Consider the following 17,338-nt stretch of genomic DNA (forward strand, 5'->3'; position numbering starts at 1 on the left):
TTTAGGCACTTCTTTGCTTCTTGTCATTTTGTGAAACTTCATAGGAATTAACGAAAGCTTTTTCAGGGCAGTATCGCCAAACAATATTTTATGTATACTAGTTGAAGTAATGTCTGTACGAGTTTAAATCTTAGAGTATGACTACTATATTACGTTACCAATTTTTGCAAAATATCAATGCATTCTAACATAACTATTAATTTTGGACAACTTTCAAGAATTTCGTTCGTGGAGAAACAGATGGCGACGTCGACAGCATTTCTCAGTTGCAATGGATAGTTCATCGATGCAATGCACTTATGATCAACACTTATAGTTATCAATGCTCACAATATAGTTGGTGAACGTCTCATCTAATGCAAACCTCGTTTTGTTATAAACCTTTCAACTAAAGATATTTTCAAATTTTCTCCTCAATTATGGAAAATATTTAGAACAGTTGCACCAATGTTATTTATTTTATTGTAGATATTACATATTAAAAATAATTCTGTACCAATTGATTCTGAAATGATTACTATTACTGTTAAGCTATTCAAGTTCTTAAATTTAGGTAATAAAGTGACATCTTCACAAAGTACCTTAGGTTTACATTCAGTGTGTAAAGTGTCCGGAATTATTAAATGAAATAGAAATATTCATCAATCAATTATAATTTATATGTCACCATTCGAGTGCAATATAACTATATTAGTATTCGATCCAATTTTGTGTACATTTTTGTCGTCTAGATTTTAATTTTTTTAGGAAAGTTTTTTTTTTATAGCCGCAAACGTCTTTAATGCCTTTCTCAAAGTGGTCATTTTAGCTTTAAGTACAGACAAAAATCACAAAGTACCATGTCAGGAGGTACAGTGCTTTGTCCAATTATATTTGTTCAGTTTTTTGGCAGAACTCTTGCAGAAACGCCTTGTGCGATCGCAGTACATTCAAAAGTTAATTTAATGTAAACATATACAGTAATAAAACGTATTTAGATCTATTTAAATTAGAAAAAATATTATTATGAAGTTATATTTAAAGCACACTTTTTGAAATTACTAATTCTGGATACTTTTTTCTAGAATGTATAATGCTAAGCACATAACTTCAACTTGATTATTTTCAAACAATAATTTTTAAAAAGGCAGTTACCACTTAAATGTACCAAATATTTAGTTACTATTGAACTCAATATATATTTTAGGAATATATTTAATACTTAGTTGTATTGATATGGAATGTGACACTGCGTCGGGTCTATTGTGCCCCCTTCTGGGTTGAGAGTATGTCTCTATGTATGTCTCTGCCCTGTTGCTTCGATAAACAGTGATATTAAATCTACTTTACAGAGTTGTATTACCGCTTCCGTAGGAGTATACATTCGCAGGAGTCTATACCGAATGTGCATAGTTTCTTGTATTGCATTACTATATCTATACTCCTACATATAAATAAAGTGACGGAATTTCCTCTTTTTCATTAGCAATTAATCACGAGTTTTATTCAACTATTTTTCTTTTGCTAATCTCTTCAAATACTTTAAATAAGCAAATGTATGTATATCTTTTATTCTCGTTTACAAATGATCAATCATGATTTAAACTTATAAGCTGTTTAATGAATTATTCAGTGAGTACGCATGGAAAAACTACATCAGAAATATTTTATTTTCATCAATAAATAAAAATAAATAAAAATAAATAAAAATACATCAACCGCTACAGTCTTTTATTAAATATTATTTACGAGTATGTGTCGAGCATATAAATTTCGCAATAATCCATTTCAGTGCAACTGAAAGCAATTTATCAGCGATTATTAAATATTTAAGTACGGGGGTTTTTCGGTTGTACGAGTATTTTGTGCTCTCCTTTAGTTAGCTGAAGTGTTTACTTAAGTTTTGCATAATTTTTTGTTGGCTTAGAGTTTGCTGTGCCTTTGACTGAATAGCTATTGTTGAAATACAAACCTTTTGTATGAGAAAATTGTGTACATAAAATCCATTTATGAATAAAAAATCATTTTAACGGTTTGGCACAAAAGCCTCAGAACTGTCAATTTCTAAACACGAATTTAATGTTACACTTTTGCGAAAATGAAAGTAACGCTGATGCGAAAAATTTGGCATAAATTTTGCACACACAATCATCTCCAATAATTCCATTCAATTTATCAATAATTTATGTAAATATATATAATAACATTATTGGAATTACAATAATTTTAAGCAGCTGATTTAGCGATTAACAGATTTTTGACTTAAATTATTATATTATATTATATATATTTCCAAGTGGTTTAAAGGGTTTGCATCATAAGTTCAAACTTTACAACAAAAAAATTTTTAAATACTATTACTTTGTTAATAATATTTTAGCAATAATATTAATTTATTTTTTATGTATTATATTTTTATTCATACTTTTATTCATTAGTTTATTTATTATTTCTATAGATACATATTAATCTCTGATATTGTAATGATAATGGCAATAATATACACATATACATATTTAAATTAAAATATTTTTGATTATATAAATAAATAAAGCAACAAACTCAAAAAAACAAAAAAAATAAAATGCATAATAATTTTATTTATTTTTATTAAAAAACAAAAAAAAACACTAAAAATAAGTAATGTTGCTTTATGGTATTTAGATAATGCACATGGGTCATTATTTTACAAGCGGAACGGCTTTTGACCTCAACATCTGCGATTTTGATGCAATTTTTTTATCAGCAAATTTTTTAAAATACAAATACCTATACTTAAGGAAAAATTTTCATTTTGCTTCCTAAGAGATAAGAGCAGATTGGCGATATCTCGACCTCTAAATGATAGGGACTTACAATTTTTTGCATTGTAATGAATCATTGTAATGATAATTGATTAAATATGTTAAAATGGTTCAAAAAATGAAAGTATTTATGGACGGATTCGAATAGCAAAGAAAAGACAAGAACAAAATTTATTGAAATTTGGCTGATCTTACAACGCTGTTGCGAGTATTGCCAAGTTCTTATCATCAGTGGTCTTATAGTCAATATATAATTTGTTTGGGGTGCGAGTGCCAGGTTTAGAGTTCGTGCCTGTCAAATTAAAAGCGTTGACTCATCGTATTTTTTACAAGTAGCCAAGGCTGCACAAACTTTCTATGCTCTAGTTCCAGATTTATAGTTCACTTTTTACTTTTTAAGTGATACTAAGTAAGGTACTTGCCGTGCTTTTAATTAGAAAGAGCTTAGAAACTACAGCTTTATTTGGAAACACAAGTTGAACGAATTGAAAGTTAATTTTTCAAGTTGCCTTCTTTTGTTTCAAAACTATTTTTCTAGTTTTGGATGTTAATTTTCTTCTCGGCAAGCAAAAATTAACATTGAAAGTATTTATATTTGCTTAATAAAATTAACTAAATTAAGAAATTATAAAATATTTAATAATTCTTAATAATTAAGAAAATAATTTGTTTTTTCTGTCTAAAGGTACCCCTCAATTATGAAAGAGTAAAGTGTTAAAAGATACTAATTGTTGTCTCTAAACAACATAAATAATACAATGTTTGTATGTTTCTATTTATTGATATACTAATTGTTTTATTTACTCAAAAAAAAAACATATTTCAAATTTTGAATAAGAATTAACGATATTTATCTGATAGATGGCATTTGTGGTAGATGGAAAAAAACTAGCTTTCTGTTAACTTTTTACTTGGATTTCAAATAAATCCCATAAACACCAATCTGTATCAATGATGAATACATAAAATATTTCTTGATTGATAAAGAAAGTTAATATTGATTCTAATGCTTCTCATAATATTTGATATTTAAAATGTATGTGAACATTTTAGTCAATAATCCACAGAAAGCATTGTTTGCATTATATTTTCGTTCAAAGACTATGCTCTTCATAATGTCTTTCCATATTTCTAACACTCTTTACATAGTTTATATGAAAATAGTATATTAAGTTTGTTAAAATATTATTTATTAAAAGCTGCATGAGTATCCTACGTATAAAGTATGTATGTACTTATATTTTTGATCATTTTCACGTAATAAGATCCATGTGCATGACATCACGTACACTGATGTCCATTTGCTTATCTGTCTGTAACATATATCAACATTTTTCCTATCTGTTTTAATGCATTTTACTCTACTGGTACTCTTTTAGGAAGTGGGCGATATATTTGTTCACATAACTAAAATCGCATAATTAGGTATATCTCATAGCTTCTATAAAAATTGAACATTTAGAACTACTTCTTTACTTACAATTCGTACACAATTAAAGTGGATTGTATATGTTGTGTATGTACATTATGTGTAAAAAGTATCCGAAATTTGAGAAACGCTGATAAAAGTTGCAAATATAATTTCTTTCTACATGTTGGTACCAGTGTACTCTGTTACTATAAGAAATTTTTGATTTGTTACCCAGTGTGTTTATATTACCCGTTTCCGATAATTACATTCATAAGGATGCTGTGATCACACAAAGTCATCATTTTTGAAAAATTTATGGGAAAAAAACTTAACTAATGTTATCGATCAAGTACTGTATTTATTTGAACTCCAAAATTTAAATCACCATTTCGATTTTATTGCGGCCAGTTTTAAGTCGATTGCGACATAAAAGAAAATTTAATGAAGGAATTGGAGGCTATACCTCAACAAGCATACGAAAAATGTATTGAGGAAGAGTTTATGTGCTGGCAATGACTTAAACCACTGGATTGGAACTGTTTAGAGAGTGACAAAATAAGTTTTGAGTGATACTTTTTTTGTGTTAAATTTAATTATGCTATATATTGTTTTTTTATACAGAATAAATTTAGATATATTTAAAATTAAAACTGAAGATTCAGTGGGGTATTTGTTTTTGTAGAAGAATTTTTTTATTTGTAAAATTATTAGCAAAATATTTGGATGTCCAATATTGCAATTTATGTTATCAATATTTCGGCTATAATTGACTTATAAGTGAAACATTTATTTGCAAGTTCTTATATTACAAATTTTAAAAATTCATCGAAGAGTTTTACAAAATTTGGATTTAAGTTTTTAGATATTTTTAGAGATAGTATTATTTGATAGAATTAAAAATCTTTCGCTAAAATGTTCTTAAGATAAAAAGATATTGATATGTGAAAAATGAAACAGAAAGTTTGCCAAAAAAAAACTTTGCCAAAATGCCTGAAAATAAACTAAAAAACCATTTTTGTATCATCACATTTTGTGAAGCCATAAAGGGCATATTAAGCATCGGAATAAAGGATATTTAATGGATTAAATACAAATTTCTTACCAATTAAACTATTAAACTAATAAAGCTTTTTTGTGATATCTGCAGTTTACTGACTACATATTTTTTCCAAAGAAATATACGATGGAATGAAACATTAACATTCTGATAAACATTATTCATTCTGATAAATACATATAGTACCTTACCAATTTTCTTTTTTTGTTTATAAAAAATATTATTTATATAGAATTCATAGAATTTATATTTTAATTTTAATATATTAACTTTAAATAAAAACTTTGGTTTAATAAACCTTAATCAACAATATGTGGACACATTTTCATTTTCCTGGTTTTTTTTATCAACAAAACATTCATTTATTCAACAGTGAACGTCTCAATATCCAAGCTGTTGTCCCTGCTTTATCACAGACGAAGTCCCTTGATTCTCATTAATTTCTTATTATTATTTTATTTATTTTGCAGAATAACTGCGAATAAATGAGTTTGGTGTCATCGCTGCTGTTATTGTCGCTGAGTTGCTGTTAATCTTGTGTACGCCAATGTTCTTGTCAGTTTGCTGCTTTGGTTTTCTTGTTGTAGTTGTCACAACTGTCAATAAAATTGCTGCTATTTATAAAAACCCAACTTAATTGTAGGTTCTGTTTATTTTTGTATGAAATGTTCTTTGCTATTTTTGCTGTCAGAAGGAAAATTGGAACACTATTACACGAGATACGATAAAATTACAATAAATAAGGGTCGCTAACAATAACAAACATCGATAACTTATGTCGGTGGTTTATAATAGTGTGGAGCAATGTTGGTACGTTTAGACCCTTAATTGGCCTAAGTGTACTAAATTGCAATAATGTTTACAAACTTTTTTGTTAATCATCCATATTGATAACCACTAATTATCAGATTTGGCTGGACCCAATAGGTTCTTATTAATGATCCAATCTAGGAACTTGGTATGGGTGTGGTAAATTGATGCAATTTTTTTTGTTTTCTTCAAAAACTGGTAAAAAAAACCTGGTGGCAGGGGTTTCTATTAGATACTGTTCTATTTTTCCTGCTAGTGTTAAGACCTCTAGTCTTTACGTTTCTTATACGAGTATTAACAGCAACTCATGAATTTGGTCGTTTCGCAAGCTGGTGCTTTTACGAATCTTCCTTTACTTTTTAAGTCTATTTACTTTTACGTCTATCTATATCTTGTTTTTTTAAGTAACAGTTTTGCTTACACCTATTATTTCTATTTATAAGTAGTGCTATTTCTAAAAATATTACTGTACTCTGATACATTCATATGATGTGGATGGAATGTTGATGTGCTGTCTTAGTCTACTAAAGAAATATTTCTATTTCAATCTAAATTTCTTTTAAAATAGGGATTTGGTTGCACATTAGTCTTTCAAGAGTATTTGATAAGATTCAAACTGTTAATTCTCTCTAAAATTCTTATAGTGATTTCGTCTTTCGGGGATATTTGATATGAGTTTAGCTGCTGGCTCTCTTCGAAATACATATGGTGTTCTTTTTTTATAACAAAAACTTTAACTTAAAAGACAATGTAATAACCAGGTCTACGGTTGATATCTTCCGTGAAAATTCTGGATTATTACATTTTTTAGTTTTGTTTTTAGTTTTGATTTGCAATGATATTTGAACAAAACGAATTTTACTTTAAAGTTGTTTAATACAATTTTTTTATTATTTAGGTTGTTAGATAGATAGTCATGTGTGGTCATCTACATCCGTTCTACGGAGTTAAACCAAAAGAGAAAATATTTGCGAATATGAGTCAAGAAAACTCAGTTTTTCAGGCTGAAGAACACGTAATTGAACTATGTCTTAGAATATATAAAGAGAAACCCATCACTGGTAAAAACATATATATTTTCTCTGACAGTAAATCGGCACTCCTAGCACTACGCTCACCTAAAGTAACCTCAAAACTAGCGTGGGTATGCATTCTACTTTTCAAAGATCTTGCTAAAAGGAACAGGGTTCACTTAATATGGATCCCGTGCTCAGCGGATTTGAGGAAAATAAAAAAGCATATGTACTAGCGAGAAAAGGGGCGGCTTCATATTATATTGGGCCTAAACCATTCTGCGGTTCTTCATGGAGCTTTTTCAAACTCAAAATCATTGAGTGGCTGGAAAGAGCAGCTCAGACTGATTGGGATAATACAATAGCTTACAGACAAGCCAAAGAATCCATGCCGTATCGATCAAAAGCCAGAACTAGGGAGCTACTTATGCTGAACAGAAGTGGTATCCGTATTGTCACAGGGTTTCTCACTGGGCATTGTGGAGTAAAAAATCATCTATCGAACCTAGGTATTACTGGAGACGATAGCGGTAGACTTTGTTGCAAAGAAGAGGAAGAAGCAGAACACATTCTGTGTCACTGTGTTAGTCTCTCCAGACTCAGACTTCGGTACTTATCCACTGCCTATCAACTTATAACGGAATTAGGCAACATTTCTCCAAAGGATATATTAACTGCTATTCGTCTATAGAACTGAATTGGGTATGTCACAATAATCCTCAAAAGATGCGGTGACGTGGTGACAAGTTCGCAACCCATTCTTAAAATAAAAAATCTAATCTAATCTAAATCCTTTATCTGTTAACCGACATTATAAGGCAAATTGACCTTTTGCAGTTACACATATTCGTCATAAATTTATCCAACTTAATTTTATTCTGTGAATCATTTTGTAATCTTGTTCTTTTTTTTTTGTTGAATTAAATACTGCAGCGTTTCAATGTAGTATGAAACAAGTTTTTAAATAAAACTAGGAGATACATCAAAAATCTATTTATTCGCAATGATTGTGAACTGATTCAATCCTAAGCAAAACAGTTTTAGTAGTTAGTAATTTTCCCAGATTTAATAAAAGTAAATGTTTTGTGTCACACACACTCCTGCGTGCATTCATTTGTTTCACTTACAATTTTAATTAAATAAAAAAATTTATATTCTTTATGTTTTTGTTTACACTGGCATTTTCATACCATAAATAATTTTCTTTTTCGTTGCAATGCAATCAGCTCCAAATACAACAATTTAGAAATGCACATAAATCTTCCCCAACAAACAAGTGAGCCAGCAAAATATTTGATTGCAGCTGTCACTTGCCGTGCAACATGTCGTTTGTTTGTTGCTGATGTTCTTGATGTTGCTCACAAATAAAAACCAGCAACGTCGCAAATATTAACAATAGCATTGTATTGTTTCTGCCCGAGTTGAGGCAAATGTCTAAGAATTTTTGATATTTTGTTGAAAATAGACGAAGCACGAGGACTCACCAAATGCAGGTTTGAGATTATAAGAAATGACGACAGAGCTCTGCAGTTGAACAGTTGAGCAGGATTGGCTGCACATCTTCTCTGATATATAATATATAATATAAATTGCATATTTTAGTTCAAATGAAAGCAAGTTATGAGCTTTGTTATTTTGCAGTAAAATTTTATATGAACTAAAATTGATATTTTACTTCTGTAAAATTTAATATATCTTCGAGAATCTATACAATTTTAAATTTAATTAAAAAGAAAAATATTAGTTTAATTTGATTTGATTATTGTAACGATATGTAAAAATAAATAGATCTCATGTGAAGTTTCGACCAAGCTCTGTATGTACCTTGGTTTCAGGATTAGCTGTAAAATTCAATTTTTGTAAAATAATCAGATGGACTATATTAGACTCATTGGTAGCAAAATGTAAACGAACTTTTTTTATAAAATATAAGATCTTTATTGCAATTATAAAAATTAAGCTTCATCTAATGTATTAAATAAGAGCATCTACACACACATATATTTAAACATTTGTACTTTATATAATTATGATGAAAGTTTGAGAATCTAAAAATTTTGAAGTGTTATGATTTATTAAACAGTTTGCTTTAATAAAAAAATAATATAAACGAAATATTGGTTAAACAGGTTCTTAAGTATTTTTTTTTTGTTCATGTTGAGCGTTTCCGAGTTAGGGCATTTGGGCTTTTACTCTTTGATATCTGGGGAGTTTCTGCAGAGTCACACCCTTCTCACTGATCAGTTCATGTATTCTTCAAAAGCTTCGTGTTTATTCGATGAGTCATCTAAGATCTGCGTACCGTCCCGTGAGGGTAGAGGTTATTTTTAGATTAGATAATGCTAAGTAGGGCAGCCTTTCGGTTTTCACGAATAGGTTCAGGGTTCTGTCCCTAATGTATTTTTTGACCGGTTCTATTCTATGGTCTCTTAGCATGCCATTTGTGCGAATGTACCAAGGCATATTGAAGTGTCTTCGGAGAGTCTGATTTTAGAGTTGGCAGCTTTGCTATATACTATTTTAATTTAAACGATTTCGAAATCGTGTAAATTGTTTTACAGGAAAAAAAATATTAATTTTTTTCGACAAGCTTTTGTTTGGAACCCTCAAGGCAGTCACAAGAGTGGGCGTTATAACAACACATGCAAAAGAACATTGCAAAAGGATATCGAGACGTCCGGAAAAACGTGGAATGAGCTGATGATTTTGGCGAAAAACAGAACCAGATGGAAGTGCAATTAACTTTTCTTACTGCTAATCCGATTGAAAATATATAACAGGAATAAGAGCAAGAATTCATATTTCAGGTTGTAAACGAATATCGTAAAAACTATCTTTAAAAACAGTATTTTTAATTTAAAATACAAACATAGTTTGTCAGCTTTGTTCTAATATTAGCTGTTTAGCAATTTAAACGAAAATCTTTGAGCTGCGTTTAGAAGAGTGAAGAAATTACATCTTTGCTTTAACGGTGTGGTTTTTATAAGGCGATTGCCAGAACTACTTACACTGCTTGAACGGCGAAGAGGAAAAATAAAGAGAACTCTATTGGGAAAAGCTTTTCGGGAATATCAATCTAAAACGCTTCAAAGATTGCATACTACAATTAAAGAAAAACCTAAGAATTGTTACGGGATTATTGACTGGTCACTGTAGCTTGAATAATCACCTGACGAAGTTAAGAATTCAATCCAACTCAGACTGCAGATGCTGTTGAGAAGATAGAGAAACTGCATACTATGTGCTTAGCGAGTGCTCGCAACTAATGCACATGCGGAAAGTAACACCAAGGGGGGTATTTTATGAATTATAAGGATTCAAGACTAGGAAAGATAGGCCCTATACTGTCTTTCATTAAAGAAATCGGACTTGGAGACTAAGGAGCACAATAGATCTTTTAAGTCTTTCACGATAATAATAATAATAATATATAAGCTCGCAATTAGCACTTAAATAGTAGTATAGATCATTATAATCTTTGTTTATGCAGTTTAAGGAACTGATTGAATTTCTTTAAAATGAATTTGTTTAATGACATAGGCAAGAGGTAAACGTAATGATTTATAAATAAAATTTTGAGTTTATAAGTTAGCTTTAAATTCACTAAAAAGCACGAACACTGTTACTTTAATCGTTATTGTTATTATAGTATGTATTGTATAAACAAAATTTATTATAAGAAAAACACTTGAACTAGTGTTAAGCGAATAATTTTCATAATGCTCAGACACTTACCTCTTCGTATATGAAACTATCAATTTCTTCCAAAGGTTTTCCATACATATTTTCTGGAAATGGCTCAAATTTCTTTGGCAAAACGTCACCATCCTCGACGGTAGCTTTCGTTCTTGGATGAAATCCATATTCCCGCACCAATTGTATGTGTCGATTTTCATGTTTAATTTGGGACTTTTGTGTGTAGGCAACAACTTGATGTTTGGCAACTGAAATACAAAAGAAGAGTGAATGATAAGATGCAAATTACATACTTCGCATGTACAGGATTCTCAATGGGAAGGACATATGTATAATAAATAATTTGGTATCTTATAAAGAACAAGCACAAAGTAATAAAATGAAAGTAGACAATAAAAAAAAAAGACAAGAAATAATAAATTGAGTGTGAAATCTGTTAAAAAAAAGCAAAGGAATAAGTAGAGAAAATGGCTTCCTTAACATGAAAGGACATAATACTATACATTTTATGCTGATCCTTATTAGCAACATTTTAAGCATTTCTTTTAAGCTTATGTGGTTTCATTCAATTGAATTGTGTGCCCATCAATTATGTTCAGGGAATTGAATTTATTGTGAATATTTCGTATTTCAACGCATTTCTTATCAAACATTCGATACTTTTTTGCCTAAATGGCAACCATAAATAACAATAAAAATAAATTGATTTCTGTTATCCTTCCCTAAAAAGCAGTGCGTGCTGATGCCCAGTTGAATGTTGAAATTATTTACACGCAATTTGAAATTTGACACTTTAGTACCCTAAAATAATTGAATAAAAATCATGAAAATGTGTTGATCATTAGTATTGGGTAACAGAGAAAATGTTATTCCAAATTAATAGAGAACAACGTTAAGTTTTGAATAGTTCTTTCTTTCTTTCAAATAATAATAAATATATACTTTTAATTATATACATAGGTATATGTAGTATTATAATGCTTTACATAGGATGGCTTTCGATTTAGGTGTATTTAATATTACCATTTAAATTTGTTTTTTCTGTGACAGCAAAAATCTACAAAAATTTATTTCATATTATTATTATTATTTGTAAAGAATTTATAATGATTGTAAACAATATATTGTTTCAACTTTTACTGATTTAGACTTTTATGTTTTTAAACAAATACTTAAATTCGTCAATGATTTCAAATAAAAGTCATTGATATCAACTGGTAATAAACACTTTCTTTAGTGTGAACTAAACTTTAACATTTTAATTTTAAATTTAATATAATAATAAATATATAATTTAATTTAATATAAACTTTAATATTTTAACAAAATTAACAAAACTCAAGAAATCAACTACAAAGCTCCTTTCGCTTAAAACGGAAATTAATCTGTTGTTTCATCCATATCAAGTATCTGCACTGTAGCTATGCAACATGAGAAACTATTAATCTTAAATCAATTTCAAAGTTTTAGTTGATACAGTTGCATATTGGGATGGTTCTTATTTTCCAAAAACATAGACGAAAAACTGTCGCAAATAGCTTTAGTTAAACTCTGCCATCATTTACGGTATTATGGTATTTAACAAAGGAAACATTTGGGTTGGTATTTTTTGATCAAGGTATAACTGTCAGTATTAGAAATAAAATGGCTGAATCATTGGTTAAATATGAGTCAGAATACGACAGAAATACTTAACATTATTTCAAAGCTGAGAAATAAATGATTTGATTCCCAAGACTACAATCAACTTTTCCAATCACTTTAATATTTCGATACATTTCCTATACTCGTAACATGATGGACAGTATACGCAGACTATAAATTCGGTCTGGAAATGGCTTAAAAGATGCAATGACATAGAATTAAATGGCATACAGTTGGTGGAAGAATATAATATTATTCTCAACAAATACGAATAAGAACAAGAATTCATATCTCAGGTTGTAAACGAATATCGTAAAAATTATCTTGGCTATTCAAAAACAGTATTTTCAATTTGAAATTTGTACATAAAGTACTAATAAACTAAATAATCTTTAAATGTTAATAATGATGATTTTATCTAAGAAATCTAACTTTTGTATGAGTTTTCACGATGATGATTTGTGATGTATGAAGAAAACTTCCATTATATGAAAATAATATAACCCTCTCCAGCATAAAAAGACGTTACTTTTGTATGCTATGTCGTGTTGGTTTGTAAGATAAAGTTTTGTAATGTATCTAAAAAATTGTATTATGAAAAATAGTAATTGTTAACCCTTTCCGACCTAATGTGAGCTCATAAATGAACGATAATTAATTTTGTGAAATAAAAATGAATTTTACAGGTGGACCATGTTAAGGCGTCGACATAGACGTATGCAATGTACGAAAAAAAGTTAAATTTTTTAAAAATAATATGAGTCAGAGATGCATTTAATCTCACTCAAGTCAATAATTTTTAGTTACTTAACTAATACTAATAATAATTGGTTATTTTAGTTTTTAATATTTAATTACAATATCAAATTATAAAAAATCGATTATTAACGTGTTTTTTAGAATAATTGTAATAAGCTTTATTTATTAAATTTTTCTCATATTTATATAAGTATTCGTTAAGACTAAAATTTATATATTTATAGACGCACTTATTATTTAATTAGTTTGAATTAATCAAATTTTTACAATTATTTAAATAAATTCTGATATAAATTTTTGGAATCACAATAGATGGGTTTTTAAACATTAATTAATTTAAAACATTTTTGGATCTCTTTGCAGTTTATTAGTTGAAAAATGATCAAAGAGCATTCCCAAATGATGATGCACCAGAAAACTGATGAACGGAATAAAATACAAACGTATACAGCAATTTCTCAATTTCATCAGGCCGTTTCAGGGGCTCTTTCTGGTTGTTTAACTCGAACATTAACTCAGCCGTTTGATGTACTAAAGATACGTTTTCAACTCCAATTAGAACCACTTAAAACATCTAAAAATAGTAATATATTAATTAGCTCAAAATATACATCACTGCTACAAGCATCACGTTTAATTTATAAAGAAGAAGGTATAAAGGCCTTTTGGAAGGGGCATAATTCTGGTCAAATGATGAGTATTACTTATGCGCTTATACAATTTTGGTCATATGAACAGATTAGACTAAAAGGCAGTCAAACGACTTGGTTCAAAGACCATACACATGTATCAAATTTTGTAAGCGGAGGCTTAGCCGGTTGCATCGCAACTACAATTTCAATGCCATTCGACATAGTGCGTACCCGTGTAATAGCGCAGGACCACAACGTACCATATAGAAATGTTATGAATACTTTATCTGTTATATTAAGAGACGAAGGAGTTAGAGGATTATTTCGTGGTTTAGTGCCTACTGTTGTGCAAATTGGACCTTTAGTTGGCTGCAATTTTCTTTTCTATAGAATAATTAACGACTTCGGACTGAATTTGTTGCATCCTTCTCAGCAACACTTGCCCGCCTGGTATTTGCTAATGTCTGGCGGAGTTGCTGGTACATTGTCAAAAGTAATACTGTATCCATTGGATTTCATCAAAAAGCGACTACAGCTGCAAGGATTTAAGCATCAAAGAGTTACTTTTGGACGCAATCATACTTGTAATGGTGCTATTGATTGTATAAGAGTGGCTATGAGAGAAGAAGGTGCGATAAGCTTTTACAAAGGTGTCGTACCAACTTTGTACAAATCAGGATTGACAACGGCTTTATATTTTGTGCTTTACGATGCTTCTATGAGATTTTTCGAAGAAATGTGAAACCACTTAAAATTGTAAAAAATATTTGCCGCATGATTATGTATTTTAACACTTCCTATTTACGAACTATAATTATAGGAATTATAATTAAACGTCTTTAATAATATTATATTATTGCATAAATGTAAGTGATATTTGAAGTAGTTTTAGTTTTAATTTTAATTACATTGTAACGTACATATGATAACAAACGTACTTAATACTTATTCAGTATTTAATGAAACATCAGGTAATTTATATATTTATTTCTGCAATTGTGTTTTATTATTTTTAATTTATTGAAATAAAGCTTGCCAATTATGTCAACCACTCAAAGTAAATGTTAAAGACGTCGATTATATTGAAAAATATAAGAAAATAAATAAATAATTCTATTAAGAAGAAATATTTCATAAATTTTGTTTGAAGTTCTATCTTAAAAAGGAAAATTATATTTTTAATTATTGAAAATCTTACTTGACAAATTTCTTTTACAAAAGAGATAAATCATGTAACAGTGAGCAGAAAAGTAACTTCGACATCATTCCACCAAGTAAAGCTTGATTCCATTTCAATTAAATTCGAGGAGGAGGATTGCGCTTGGGTATACGAACACCTAGGAAACACACATCCTCATAACATACACTCTCATGTGTAAGTGTTTTTGCCTTTGGGTTTTATGATAAGCTTTCAGTCTATTAAATTTATCTTTACTTCGAATTCTTGAAGTATAAATAATAAATTGAACTGGTAAAGTGACAACATTATCCTCAGTGGAATTGGAGTGAAATGGGTAAGTTTCGTTATAACTGAATGATATTATTAAAAATTATTATATGTGTTATGTGTCTTTAGATGTCATGAAAATTTAAAATTTATTGTGGTATTCTCAATTGTGCTTTACTGCGAACAGATATTTCTGAAATATAAATTGACAATTATTTTTGGCAGATTCAGTACAAAAGATAAGATAAATGCACATAAGTTGTTGCCATTTCTGATTAAAATAATCTTTTTTAAAATATTTATTTTTTTTTAAACTTGGTATAAAATTTGAAAAAAAGCACAATTTTAATAATAAATAAAAAAATAGCTGTACTTTGATTTTAACTTTATTGATCTAATTACTTATAAGCTAACAAAAAATTTTCAGTAAGAACGGATGGAATCTTTCGCTTGAAAAAACTTGATCACTGAAACCAATAGCTTCAGGAGTAATCACATATAACCTAACCTAAGAAGTAAGGAAGTGTAAAACTTAACTCTAGCAAAATCCATTACTGTAGTATTTCAGAGTGAAAATACAGAACGCAACAACAGTTAAAATTGAGTATCGAAAACTGCCAGCCTGAATTCTGACCAAACGCTAACATTTAATTATTAGGTTTTTCAAGAGATAGAATCGTTGTGAATCCAAAATATATTCTTCTTTCTAAATGGTATAACGTAGAGGTATAATATAAGAGATAGCCTTTGGGCAGCTGAAAATATCAATTCATTATGCAAAGTTATATATTTGATGGTTCTGAAAGTAAAATTAAATAAAACCTACTAGATTAAGAATTTTTATTGTCTTTATTTCAGTTTATTTTTTTAAGCTTCCATTAGGTGTGAAATACAACATTAATCAAATGTTTTCTCTTTTGAGGTAACTTTTGATGCGTTCTCGGACCGTAACTGGTATATGCATAATACCGAGTTATCCATTTGATGTTTCTAAAAGTAAAATTAAATAAAAAACACTTATTTCAAACTTTTATTAAATCTTTTTTTCAGTATATTGTTTGGGCTTTGCCATTAGGTGGGAAAGACATGATTATTCAAATGTTCCCCAAAGAATATCTGTAGTAAACGGACGTAGTACAACACTGGTAGTAAACGTACGTTGTACAACACGGGAAAAGAGAAGAGCAGCTGGCAGAAAAAGGGCGGCAAGATAAGCGTTTGGTGTAAGATTAGCAATTAGTGTATTTATGTGTAACTAGCGAAGTTACTACAATATCTTTTAGTACTGGATCCTTTTTAGGTAATTTTCGACAAACTGAAGGAATGTTTATTGTTGAAGTGATAAGTGTTTGAGAATTGTCTGTATTAACATGACTTATGCTTAACGACACAAACAAATGTACAGTCTTTATAAGATGCATAATTTTGGTAACCAACCCACAAATCAAAACAATTATTCGTCCGGAAAATTTTAGGAAAGGAAGCCAAAACAACATTTAATGTATAGTTTGTGGCACCGTCCTTTCAAAATCAAATATCTTCCATTTGCACATCTTCAATTTCATAATATAAAAAAATTAACAATCAAGTAGCAGTAGCGATTAAAATTGACGGTTCTTGACAGGCATTCACATATTCTAAAAAGTATATTCCTATCATATCTTTTAGCCAAATGACACCATACAGAAACTTTTGTGAATGCAATAATTATTTGACGTTTACTTATAGGTATTGACTACCGAAGATGCGACTATTTCGACACAAAATAAATTTTTTGCTTAAGATAACAATGATGTTTACCCAACAATCATGTGTAACAAATAAACAAAATCTGCACCGATTATCTTCTTGGCAAGACTACCTTATGAAAATCCATATTAAATGCTTGAAATGCGTTCCAAGAAATATTTCCATTTAGACTAAATTTCTAATTCCATATGGTCCAATTCATAACTCAAAGTGTAGTTCGCAGAAGTATCTTAAATTAATAAGCGTGTGTAACTGTCATAAAAGTTAAACGAATACTTTTTGGTTATTGAACAGCTGTAAGCAATGAAGTTCATGTAAGATATCCATAATATTGTTT

At 29.2% G+C, this 17,338-nt stretch overlaps 2 protein-coding genes across 2 annotated transcripts in view; one reads left to right on the top strand and one right to left on the bottom strand.

Moving 5' to 3' along the window:
• Positions 1-17,338, bottom strand: part of LOC119675111 (sodium channel protein 60E-like) — a 149,770-nt gene that overhangs the window by 1,221 nt on the left and 131,211 nt on the right. Inside the window, exon 2 of the mRNA XM_038086297.1 lies at positions 10,810-11,018. Within this exon, the coding sequence (XP_037942225.1) occupies positions 10,810-11,018 (209 nt within the window). The remainder of the gene's footprint in view (positions 1-10,809; positions 11,019-17,338) is intronic.
• On the top strand, positions 13,535-14,603 carry LOC119686151 (mitochondrial thiamine pyrophosphate carrier-like). Its single transcript, XM_038100646.1, has one exon. The coding sequence runs from the start codon at positions 13,552-13,554 to the stop codon at positions 14,545-14,547; it is 996 nt and encodes a 331-aa protein (XP_037956574.1). The 5' UTR covers positions 13,535-13,551; the 3' UTR covers positions 14,548-14,603.

Source organism: Teleopsis dalmanni, chromosome 2 (assembly GCF_002237135.1).
Source record: "Teleopsis dalmanni isolate 2A chromosome 2, ASM223713v2, whole genome shotgun sequence".
NCBI lineage: Eukaryota > Metazoa > Arthropoda > Insecta > Diptera > Diopsidae > Teleopsis > Teleopsis dalmanni.